This window comes from Pseudochaenichthys georgianus, chromosome 20 (assembly GCF_902827115.2).
Source record: "Pseudochaenichthys georgianus chromosome 20, fPseGeo1.2, whole genome shotgun sequence".
NCBI classification, from domain to species: Eukaryota; Metazoa; Chordata; class Actinopteri; order Perciformes; family Channichthyidae; genus Pseudochaenichthys; species Pseudochaenichthys georgianus.
Window position 1 is genome coordinate 2,042,979 of NC_047522.1, and position 11,911 is coordinate 2,054,889.

At 42.0% G+C, this 11,911-nt stretch overlaps 2 protein-coding genes across 4 annotated transcripts; both read left to right on the plus strand.

Annotated features, from left to right (window-relative positions):
• The first annotated feature begins 307 nt into the window (after positions 1–307).
• armc3 (armadillo repeat containing 3) lies at positions 308–8,608 on the plus strand. Of its 3 annotated transcripts, XM_034108627.2 has the most exons (19): positions 308–333; positions 470–545; positions 1,128–1,183; positions 1,263–1,380; positions 1,762–1,887; positions 2,044–2,112; positions 2,544–2,719; positions 2,896–3,090; positions 3,278–3,461; positions 3,561–3,713; positions 3,803–3,911; positions 4,447–4,696; positions 4,986–5,122; positions 5,332–5,500; positions 5,711–5,805; positions 6,772–6,852; positions 7,058–7,213; positions 7,381–7,543; positions 7,732–8,608. In XM_034108627.2, the coding sequence occupies exons 2-19, from the start codon at positions 500–502 to the stop codon at positions 7,924–7,926; spliced, it is 2,478 nt and encodes an 825-aa protein (XP_033964518.1). In that variant the 5' UTR covers positions 308–333; positions 470–499; the 3' UTR covers positions 7,927–8,608. The 3 variants fall into 3 exon arrangements, with proteins under 3 accessions (XP_033964518.1, XP_033964517.1, XP_033964519.1); XM_034108626.2 differs by lacking the exon at positions 308–333 and having other exon boundaries at positions 452–545; XM_034108628.2 differs by lacking the exons at positions 308–333; positions 470–545 and adding an exon at positions 842–969.
• Positions 8,609–8,752: 144 nt separating this feature from the next.
• msrb2 (methionine sulfoxide reductase B2) lies at positions 8,753–11,774 on the plus strand. Its single transcript, XM_034108319.2, has 5 exons — positions 8,753–9,240; positions 9,675–9,772; positions 10,692–10,768; positions 10,874–11,021; positions 11,168–11,774. The coding sequence occupies exons 1-5, from the start codon at positions 9,036–9,038 to the stop codon at positions 11,300–11,302; spliced, it is 663 nt and encodes a 220-aa protein (XP_033964210.1). The 5' UTR covers positions 8,753–9,035; the 3' UTR covers positions 11,303–11,774.
• Positions 11,775–11,911: the final 137 nt, after the last annotated feature.

Here is an 11,911-nt window from a genome sequence, read left to right on the forward strand (position 1 = left end):
TGCTACTTTTTTGTGCTGTTTAATCAATCCTATCAGTGTTTTTAATACCTAAATATGCATGTACATTTCAAATAAAAAACGCAACGTGCATTAATCAGAAAACCCCGTTTCGATGTGAACATTTGTGTGACGACTTTTCATTTTCAGGTGGCCATATGGATTTGAGAGTGCGTGCAGGGATGCGCGTGTGTGCAGCTCTTGTAATAATGATAATGCATTAGCAGGGAAACCTGTACATCATCCCGACCATCCCCCATCCTTGGCTTGCTTTCGTTTAGATTAAATCTGAGGCACATTTCAGGCAGAAGGGTGGTCATGTCCACACCACCAGAGGTAATGTCTTTAGAGGTCATTTGGTTTTCTGGTGCATGCTGTTTCCACTGGCACATTGCGGTGTAAGAGCCTCTCTGAGAGCAGGAGGCCTCAGTGCGCTGGAGAGATAATTTGTTTTATGACTCACTCTTCACAGCAGTAGCTACATTTACCTCAATATTCTCCAATGACCTGTACAGGACACGACACACCGCAATCCCCCATCAACAAATGTACGTACGCGTTGGATTTTCCATTCCTTTTGATGGAGGATTAACTCAGAATGACAGATTTAGGAAACATATTTTTGATTTTGTCCTTTGCATCATTTAATAGATCTTGTAATTCAACATCTCTGTGGTAAGCAATATACAAAACATTGAATAAACTTGTCCATGTCCATTTTTACACAATATACATGGTGAAATTGCGTAAGTTACACACATTTAAAGCCTACTACATTTTAACAATAACTTGAAAACTAAGGAAAATTACCCTCATTGCCTAGGCAAGCGTTGCCTAGCAACTCACTGTCAACCTCCTTTTCCACAACACTAAACACACAGCCTTCTTACCGGTTGTCATGCTAATTATAAATACAGAATTTGTCCTTTAGTTTGGGGGAGAAATTGGTAAATCATAGTGACATTTGAAGAGGTGGGTCTGCACTTGTTTGTAAAGCGTTATTTATGAACCTGCTAATGTGGCTGTCTGGTTAGCTTTGTAGCTATGAATGCTAATGTGGCATAGCATGTATTGCTGTCAAACTACTGTGATCAATAAACGCTGTTAAGACAAATATTCTTTCTCTCTAGGTCACAACATGGGGAAGAAAGCAAAAAAGGAAGCTGAAACTCGATGCAAGGAACCGGTGAGAGATAAATATTTCTAAAAAGGTTTCTATACTTTGTTTCCATTGTAGCATGATGCCCATCTCCCTCTCTCCACAGTTTGAGCCACTACCTGTTGAAGGAAAAACTCCAGAAACAGTGGTGCTGCTGCTGAGCTCCCAGGAGGAGGACATCCTAGTCAAAGCCTGTGAAGCAATATACACATTTGCAGAGAAAGGTACAGTAAGCTATACTGCTAACCCCTAATTGTTTTTGTGTGTGCATCCCTGCTTGAAAGCACAACATGTAGCCTACTTGGGGATGACCACTGCTCATCTAATATCTTCAGATTTGTTATAAAATCTACATTATCATCTAATTTGTTTCCCTTCTAAGCTCAAACATTTAGAGGTGACATAAAACAATCAACATGTTATTATATTACCTGTGTATTACTATGTTTAACACCATCCCAATTGTATTTTGTTATCTGCCATTGTCTTTGATTACATTACAGTGTGTATCCTTACTAATACATAATAAATGCCCACAGGCACTGTTAGTATGCTTGGCACCATCATGCTTAATTTCCCTGTTGACTGTCTCCCCCTATTGTTAGGAGATGATAACAAATTCTATCTGCTGGGACTCGGGGCATTAGAGCCTCTCTGTAAGCTCATCAGCAACAACAACAGGCTGGTCAGACGCAACGCTTTCATGGCCTTAGGCATCATGGCCACCAACGGTTTGTCAGACAACATGCGATAACATACTAAGATGTTTGATGACTGTTTGAGACTTGTTGACTGGCAGCACAATTCACTGTTTTGTTGACTTACACACTGAGTGACTGAATAACTGTTCCTCAGGTAATAATCTTGTCTCATGTTTCAATTGAAAGGTGAGGTCAAGAGTGCTCTGAAGAAAAAGGATGTCATTCTATCAATCATTGACAAACTGTCACTTGAAGGTGAGTGAAGTGAGTCAGTTGATGTCAAGATGAATAGACTCGGAAGCAGATGTGTACTTATAGCAGGGGTGGAAGAAGTACTCAACAGTAACAAAAAGAAAAACATCTATTTATGTGATGCACTTTTGGATTATTCATTTATGTAAACATCATTTAAATATTGTAACACCACTGACATGTCACTCATTTGACTCAATTCATCAGGTGGCCTATTTTTGTATTTTTAGGATCATTAAATATATTTCAAGGTCTAATCTGGTTTGAATAAGGGGTAACTTTTTAGCTTTCAGATAATATAATAATGAAGTTGAGTAAAAAAGTTCCTCAGAATTGGAAGTATAGTACTTGAGTTAATGTACTGCTGAGGTACTTCACACCACTGTTCGGTTGCACACTAACACATGTTAACACTGTTTTCTTTCCCATTCAAGAAGATACAGTGGTCCATGAGTTTGCGACACTGTGCCTGGCCTGTCTGTCGGTGGATTTCGTCTGTAAGGTCCAGATCTTTGACAACAAGGGCCTGCCACCTCTGATCCAGCTCCTCTCCAGTCCAGACCCCGATGTGAAGAACAACTCGCTTGAAATCATCTTTAACCTAGTTCAGGTGACTAGTGGAGATCTCAAGGCTATATGCTTATAAGCTTGTTCATGTTGGACACATAAGTTACATCTATAACATGCTTCACTGTGGATGTTTTTAAGATTGGGATTATTACAATTGAAAAGGTTTTACAATTGTCATTGTCCCTTTGTTTCCTGTGTTGAACTGTATGTCTGTAGGATCAGAAAAGTCGACAGGCAGTCCACGAGTCGGGCGGGATCCCTCCACTTCTGGAACTGTTAAAGTCTGACTTCCCTGCCATTCAGCATTTGGCTTTAAAGACGCTGCAGAATGTCACCACTGATGCAGACACATGCAACACCTTCAGGGAAGAGCAAGGGTTTGAGAAACTCATGGAAATCCTCAGTAACACGGTATATGAGAGAGACAACATGTATATCTACATCTCACCCTTTAGTTTGAGAAAATAACATATGGAGAAAGTTAAAAATACCCAGGTTTTGTTTGCACTATTAGCTAGAAATGGTCCCCTTTGAAATATCACTTTTTCTAAGATCCTGATGCCCTTTAAATCCTATACATATTTTTTATTTCCAACAGGACTTCAGTGACCTTCATGCTGGGACCCTACAGGTAGTTGCTAACTGTTTGAGTGACAGTGAGAGTTTACAGCTGGTCCACAAGGATGGAGGACTGAAGAGGCTGATGGAGTTCGTTCTCACCCCCAACACACCTGCCATCCAGTCCAATGCTGTGAAATGCATCACCAGGGTTGCTCATAGCTGTAAGCACAGAAGGAAACAAGAGGTTTTTGTACTGGGTTTAGAATTCACAAGGGCATATTTGACACGTACTTTCTCTCTGTTTCATTCATGGTGTGAAGCTGAGAATCGCAAACTGCTCCATGAACAGAATGTGGAGAAGGTTCTGGTAGAGCTTCTGTCTGTGGCGGACATCAGCGTGCAAACAGCGACCTGCCAGGCGGTGAGCGTCATGAGCTTCCACCTCGCCAGCAAAGACAGCTTCAGAGACCTGGGTACACACACATTCACACAACAACACTAACATTAACACACACATTCAACAGGAGGAAGTGTGAATGAGTTGCATCTGTGTGTGTCTCAGGTGGAATCCCGGCAGTTGTACAGCTGCTGAACAATGAGAGTTTGGTGCTGAAAGAGGCAGCAGCACAGGCCCTCTCTTACCTCACACAGAGCAACCAGCTCAACATGTTGTGAGTGACACACAACCTATTACACACTTTAAAGATAATCCCTATAGTAAGCAGTGGTGGGAGTGGCATAATATGTAAATAATCAGCCTTAAAACTGTAGTTTGCCGTCTTTAAACGTTTTGTATGTGTTTTAAGGTTGTGCAGTGTTCCTTCCTCTCCACTATTTCACAAATGATTTAATTCTTCATCCGTCTTTGCACGGTTCTCCCTGACTGAATATCCATTTACCTCTCTTCTCTACCTTTCTCCATTATAATCTTCCACTTTTTATTCCCCTGACAAATCTTCCCTATACCCATCGTCTCTCGGTTTGACTTCATATTTCAGTATTACTGTCTCCTTCCGTTCTCGGGACATTTACCTCCACCTCCCATGCATCACCGCCTCACTTTCCTTAGCCAAAATGTTTCTTATACTCTACCTATTTGAGCAAATCCAACATACATACATTCCATGCTGCATGCGTTGTTACGATACTGCATTTATAGTCAGCTCCTTGCATTAAATCACTCAACCATTTCTGTTCTATCTGCAGTGCAGTGTACGAGGCAGGAGGCCATGAAGTCCTTGTCCAGCAGCTAAATGGAAGCGGTCTCAGGACGTTGGCTAATTCTGCTGCCACACTTGGCAACATGGCAGCGCAGGAGGTCATCCGCTGCAGTATTCTGTCCCTAGGAGCCGTTAAAGCTCTGGTGGAGCCTCTGAACTCCACAGATACACAACTGCTGGTCAACACCACGCGGTGCCTCGCAGTGCTGACCTGTGATACAGAAGCCAGGGCAGAGGTTGGTGTCGTTTAACACTCATACGATTTGATCGACTAATAGATTCTTTAATTTATCAATGGATCCGTAAAAAGGAATTTAGCACAACAAAGCATTACCAAAAATTCAACTGAAGAAAGCTTAGTCAACAAAAACCAAAACAACCAAACATATAGGGGAAGCCCTAGTTTTGCATAAAGGAAATACCAGTTCAGTTTGCTGATATTGATTTTACTGTTCCTGTTTTTATTTTTATCTTCATCTCTATAAAACTGAAACTAACGAAACTAAAACTCCATGTCCGACAAAGCTGCAAAGTGCTGGAGGCCTTCACCCACTGGTCAATCTGCTGCGTTCCTATCACAAAGAAGTGTTGCACAATGCATGCTGGGCTATCAGCGTCTGTGCCAGTGATGGGCCTGCCGCTGTGGAGATGTGCACATTTGGGTAAGAAACTGACTTAAGGAAATGTAATTAAAAGTGTGGAGACCAGCTCATAGTAATATATTGAATAACCACTAGATGTCAGTATAGGACAGTATTACATGAAGCTCCTCACTAAAGTATGGAGCATTTTGTCCATGTATTTTTATATGTATCATTAGTCTGAATATATCCCTCTATGATTGCATTTCTGTTCTGTGTATGCGTCTCAGAGCCCTGGAAATGCTACAGGAAATCAACCAATCAGTGAATCGAAGGAGCCGTTTCAGCGAGCTGGCTATGATCAGCCTGCTTAACTCCAACCTGTCCGCCAAATACAGCCTGACCAGTCACTTAGCCTCCACTGACCTTATATGTGACGGCTTCTATGACGCTGGGAAGGTGTGTGTGTGTGTGTGTGTATTCTTTACTAAACAGAGGTCAACAAATATATGTTGTCCCATCTCCAGACATGCTCATAATCTTACTATATTTCACAACTTGAACTTTTTTAATTGATCTGTTTGAACCAATATCCGTCTGAAACCATACTGTAACAAAGGGTGTTTAACACTTTTGCATCAACTCCTTTTCCGTCTCTCTTTTTCTCAGGCTCGTGCAGGACAAAGGATTCTGATTTTAGAGGAAATGTCAAAGCAGCCGGTCAACGAGCACCGGCCCATCATTGTAGTCAACACAGCAGCAGAGTATGTGTTCTTGAATGTCTTAAAACAATTCATTAAAAAACTAGAACTAAACTTTGAGAATATGTCCAGCCGCTCCCCACACTGCAAATCAATCTTACACGACAAGCAGAGTGGGAAACTAACAAGAACACCCACACAGATGGTGGTAGAGACATAACTGAGTGTTTTACACTTCCAGCCACACCATGAAGTTTGCCAGTACAATTTATTGTGGCTGTTAGATTACCAACACCCTCCCCCTGTTTTCTCCAATCCAGTGATCCCATTTCCCCGTTAGCTTCTTTTCTCCCCTCTCCTCGTTGCCTTCTGTTCGTGTGGCCTCTTGAGGGTAAACAATCCCTGTTTTTATAAAAGATGGCAACACACACACAGATAAAGAGCCTTTGTGTTAGACTAATGGACCTACGAGAACAACTATGAAGATGCCTGCACAACACACACGCACACTGAGAATAAGAATACATGAATGTGTATCAAAGTCTTAACGCACATAGTATACACACATGTTACACAAGCTTCCAACATGTTGATGAATTAACCCCCTCATGGTCAACCATGTCCCCCTTAAGCACACACACACACACACACACACACACACACACACACACACACACACACACACACACACACACACACACACACACACACACACACACACACACACACACACACACACACACACACACACACACACACACACACACACACACACACACACACACACACACACACACACACACACATACATCTGTTCATGAGTTAGAATGAGGTAAGTTTGCCTTTTTAACCTTTTAGAGCAAATGGGTGCTCTTGTGTGTTGCATGCATACAGACAGAGCCACATAAACACACACAACAACAACAACAACAACAACAACAACAACAACAACAACTGAGGATATACAAGAAAGATAGACTAATAGACCTGTGTTCAGTTATTTAAACCCTTCAATCCTTTCTGCGGCAGAGAGACAGTGGAGACAGAAGAGAGGCAGAGCAACGCATCGGAAACAGACACCGGCAGCAAGGCAGAGCGCAGGACCCCGAGGTGAGTCATATTAACACTGCCAATAATATCTTAGAACATTTAGTAGTATTTCTCGATGAGGATTTATGTTATTTGTTGTATGCTGTGTGATTAATGAACCATCGCAAACAAAGAATGTAGGCCACTGTCAAATCACAGTTGATATTCTCCCTTATTTTAAAGACACTGACTGAGTTCCTCTTACATTCACTGTCCTTGTGCATAGGAAGAAGAAAGAGGAGGACAAGCAGAAAGATGAGCCCCTACCCGAGAAACCGTGGAAGATGATGGACGACGTCTCGTTGCAGCTTCTCATTAAAGAGGCCAAAGAATCCATCATCCCTCTGACTGATGAACGGGAGCAGTGTGCTGCCTTGGCAAGGTGACGGATGAATGCAGTCCGCACATAACCAACGCGCACTGTCACTGTAAATAAGAAAGAAAATCACAGAGTATATGATTGGCAGCCATTGTTCTTTGGTAATAGAACCTACCTGTGAAATGTTGAAGCACCCTAATGTGTTTTCTGTGCATGGATTTGGGAGTCAGGCTGGTGAGTGAAGCCATGGGAGGAGCAGTGGAGATGGAAAGGTTGCATGAATATCCGTGGGTGCTGCACCTCAGCGAGCTCAAGTTTCAGCTTCAGGCGAACGTCGTTCCCATCGGCTTGATCAGCAAGGGAATCTACGGCCATAGGGCTCTTCTCTTCAAGGTACCTAGATACCACACAGCATCCTCAATAATAAGAATACATTTGATTTGTAAAGCACCTTTCATTGCTACAATTAATCCCAACGCATTTTATTTCAAGCTCCTTTGGATTAGCATGATGTGCACACTAACAAATGAAATACAGGTGCTTTAGTTTCTTTATGACTATCCTCCAACCTGTATCTTCAGTGTCTGGCTGATTGCATCGGACTGAGCTGCACACTGGTCAGAGGGGAGTATAACCGGGCTTGGAACGAGGTGCTGCTCTTCAACAGGGAGGAGCGCCCTGCACAGCCCTGCCGCTACACAGTAGACCTCATGCACCAGCCTGGAAGCCTGCTGGCACCAAATACACTTGCAGCCGTGCAATACCAGACCATATAGCAATATATTGATTTGTATTGTGCGTGTATTTGTGGTTAAATCTGACAATGAAGTATCAAATGTTCAGTTGATTATTGTGTTGCGTGCCCCAGCCTAATGGAAACACGCTGCCTGTGCTCTTGTCTGATAAACACACTGGTTTAACCTGGTTCTTCCCAACAGAGGATTTACAGTGTAATTGCAGAGGAGAGACAGATTGATATCAGGCGGTCTTTATCTGGTGTCTGTGCCTTGAATGAGGCAATTAGGTCAGATCATTGAAAAGGAAAGGAAAACATATTTTTGTGAGGAGTCAGAGCATAATGTACCGTAGGATTGCTCAGTGCATAATAAGTTCCTATAATGTGAAAGTGTTATTGCATACTGTGCATTATACCTCAATGTTGTTTTATTGGAAAATGTGTAAAACACTAACTATATTCAGTATATAATTAAAAAAACACATTAAGATGGGATAAAAATACAAAGTAGCCTACTGCAACGGTCCAAAAAAAATGGAAATTCTAGGAAAAAACCCAGTAGGTCTACAATATCAATATAACGGTAAAATACACCAGCAATAACACTGGTGTAATATAACACTTACAATCGAGCTGCTGTTAAGCCATAAAGAGCTTTATGCACCATGTCTAGCAATATCTCCAGTGAACCCTGTGCACTGTGTCCGGATCACTCACACACACACACACACACACACACACACACACACACACACACACACACACACACACACACACACACACACACACACACACACACACACACACACACACACACACACACACACACACACACACACACACACACACACACACACACACACACACACACACACACACACACACACACACACACACACACACACACACACACACACACATATACCATGTATACATCACTTCAGGGGACATTACATTGACTTACATGCATTTCCTGGAGACTTATCCTAACCTTAACCATAACCAACACATGCCTAACCCTTACCCTAACCAAGTCTTCACCCTAAAATTAATGATTCCCCTCATGGGGACCTCCAATTTGTCCCCATAAGGGAGGCGAGTCCCCACACGTGACTGTGTAGACAGATTTAGGTCCCCACAAGTATAGTAATGCCACACACACACACACACACGCACACGCACACGCACACACTGTTATCAGGACTTGACTTTAGACACACTTCAGCAGCAGCAGCAAACATGTCGCGTTTCGTCGCCCGTCTCTCCGTAGTATTTTCCCAGCAGGCGACGGTCAGATCCGCGGTGTTACCGAGGAGGATCCCGGTGTTCATCCGTCCCGTGTCCACATCGCAAGGTACTGGGATACAGTTTGATTTCTTTACCAACAGTTATCTGAGGCTGCACACTCCTGCAGGTGCACGATGCTGCACTTTTCTCACAAAGCATGAATAACAAACCTGCTGCTGGTGCAAAAAGGGACTACAATTAAAGTGGGATTGTAGGATTCAGATGAGCTGCATTTTACTTTACGAATTAGCATTAAGTTACATTTTATGATTGTTTTGTTCAGCCTTGAGGAGTGAGGTGTATTATGTTCCAAGTCATGTGATAACCATTTTCTCAATTGTCCATGTGCCCAGGATCTGTGGTCTTATATTGAGGGTTATATTTTTGAAATTAAATAAAAAAATTCAATGCATTTAATTGTTTTTCGGTTGATTGCGGAGCGGACACAGACTGTGGATTGGCCAGGAACAGTGGATTTAATGTCCTTCTGTCTCTCTGTAGGCCTGCGGTCTCTCACCCGGTACAATGAGACCACAGACTGGCAGAAGAAACTGACCCCAGAGCAGTTTGTCGTCACCAGAGAGAAAGGGACTGAGATGGTGAGTACTGTCTGCATACATTATCTACCAGAAAAACATACAGGTGGACTTTGCTCACTTCTGTATGTTTTTCTGTTTCAGGTTAATCCAGCTACAAACCTGCTTTATGAGAGAGAAGCTCTCAGATTATAATTAATGTTAAAAGTACAAAGATCTTTTACTTAAAGGTGGGGTAGGTAATTTTGGAGAAACCAGCTCGAGTGCGCTAGAATTTGAAAATACACAACCGGAAAAAATCTGCCACTTCCTCACAGAACCCCTCCTCCAACACACACGAACGCGCACATGACCAATGAGGGCACGAGATAAGTTTGTGCTGTGATGGAAGGCTGACAGGCAGGTAGGCCATCCAGTTACTTTAGTCGGGCCTGCTCAGATGATTGGTCGTGCTTTTTACAGCGCCACGGCTTCCACAGATGTCAAAGCACTTAAGATATTCATTGCTATCGGGATGTTAAGAGCATTCAATGGAATATAACAAAAAGTGTATCTCGAGCCGGTTTCGTTATGTAATTTATTTCAGAAACACTTTTTTTAATTAGGTGCAAAAAGTAAAAATGTCTTGCAACAAGTGAAGTCATGCTTCCACAGTTTTATTACTTTACTGGGTAGTTTTATCTATAATAAAACATCTTGTAAAAAGTACTATATTGCCATCACAGAGATATGGAGTAAAAGTATAAAGTGGAAATGAAAATACTCAAAGAAAGTACCTCAAACTGTAACTAAATACTATATATAAAAATAATAAGGGAAAATGACTGTACTGGAGTTACAAAATAATGAGCATTAGGGCACAAAACTAGTGAGAAAAATCCTCAGCTGTTAGTTGTGTGTTTCTGCTTCTAATACGAAGTGTGTGTGTGTGTGTGTGTGTGTGTGTGTGTGTGTGTGTGTGTGTGTGTGTGTGTGTTCTCAGCCCTTTAGTGGGATCTACCTTAACCATAATGAAGTGGGGATGTACCACTGTGTCTGCTGTGATACTCCGCTTTTTAAGTAAGTCAGTTTAATGAGTGAATACGTCCCAACATAAATTAGATATTTGTATAGAAATGCATTAGCAGATTCTCATTTAGGAAATGCTCCTTCCTCTCTTGATAGTTCAGAGGCTAAGTATGACTCTGGGACGGGTTGGCCGGCATTCAAAGAGGCTCATGGGACATGGGAGCGGGACGAAAGCCACGCCTCCATCATTCGTCGCCCTGACAACAGCCTGGGTAATGCTGGGACTGAGGTCCTTTGTAAAAACGTGAGTGGTTTCCTGAGCGCTGGAGCCAAGGTTCAGTTTGCTCAATATATCTCTGGGTGCAGTTTTTATAAAGCAGTAAAGTTAGATTCTTCGATGCATTTAATTATATCTTTGCATTCAAATATTTGTGTGTGTGTTTGCTGCAGTGTGATTCCCACCTGGGTCATGTGTTCAATGACGGCCCGGACCCCACAGGTCAGCGGTTCTGCATCAACAGCCTGGCGCTCACCTTTAAACCCAGAGAAAACAACAAGCCTGAAAACAAGGAGGAGCAGAACTAAACCCACTGGACTTATAGACACATTTGTGTTTCATTTGACACATCGAAGGACCACCCAAATGTCAATAGTCTACCTACACATGTTTGCAAGCTTTGTGTGTCACAAAATGTCTTGGTAATTGCATTATGAATGAAGAGGACTTGGTGTTTATGGATATAAACTGGACAGAAATATACATACAGCTCCTTTAAAAACACATTTCCTAAAAAGTAATTGTAGTAACTGTTGTATTATTCACTAATTGTTGAGTTGGTCACCCTGAATGTAAAAAATGAATGTGAATGTTGGAAAAAGGTCAAAATACAATCTGCCTGAATTAAGACAACCTCTTTTATGTAGAGATTGCAAAACACAGGAGTTATGACATTACTGATTCTGTATTTTCAGACAACATCAAATTGTTTCATCTTTTAGGAATCAAAAGCAAAATAACTTGTCAATAAATGCACCTTTTGTTTGTTCTCTGAATGTATGGTGAAGCTAATCTGTCTGAGTTTCTTAAGACTTAAAGTTGAATAAGAATGAATTGCTGCCCCCTTCTGATGCTCACGGTGCAGCACCGTAGCGTGGCCTCATATCTGCCAGTAGACCAAGCTAATATTTAACAGA

Excerpts from the sequence above, each read along its gene's own strand:
- armc3 (XM_034108627.2), top strand. The coding sequence starts at position 500 with ATGACCTGTACAGGACACGACACACCGCAATCCCCCATCAACAAAT. Across the intron at positions 3,091-3,277 it reads TGGAAATCCTCAGTAACACG|GACTTCAGTGACCTTCATGC; the intron begins GTATATGAGAGA and ends TATTTCCAACAG. Across the intron at positions 7,544-7,731 it reads ATAGGGCTCTTCTCTTCAAG|TGTCTGGCTGATTGCATCGG; the intron begins GTACCTAGATAC and ends CTGTATCTTCAG.
- msrb2 (XM_034108319.2), top strand. The coding sequence starts at position 9,036 with ATGCCACACACACACACACACACGCACACGCACACGCACACACTGTTA. Across the intron at positions 9,773-10,691 it reads GAGAGAAAGGGACTGAGATG|CCCTTTAGTGGGATCTACCT; the intron begins GTGAGTACTGTC and ends GTGTGTTCTCAG. Across the intron at positions 10,769-10,873 it reads TGTGATACTCCGCTTTTTAA|TTCAGAGGCTAAGTATGACT; the intron begins GTAAGTCAGTTT and ends CTCTCTTGATAG.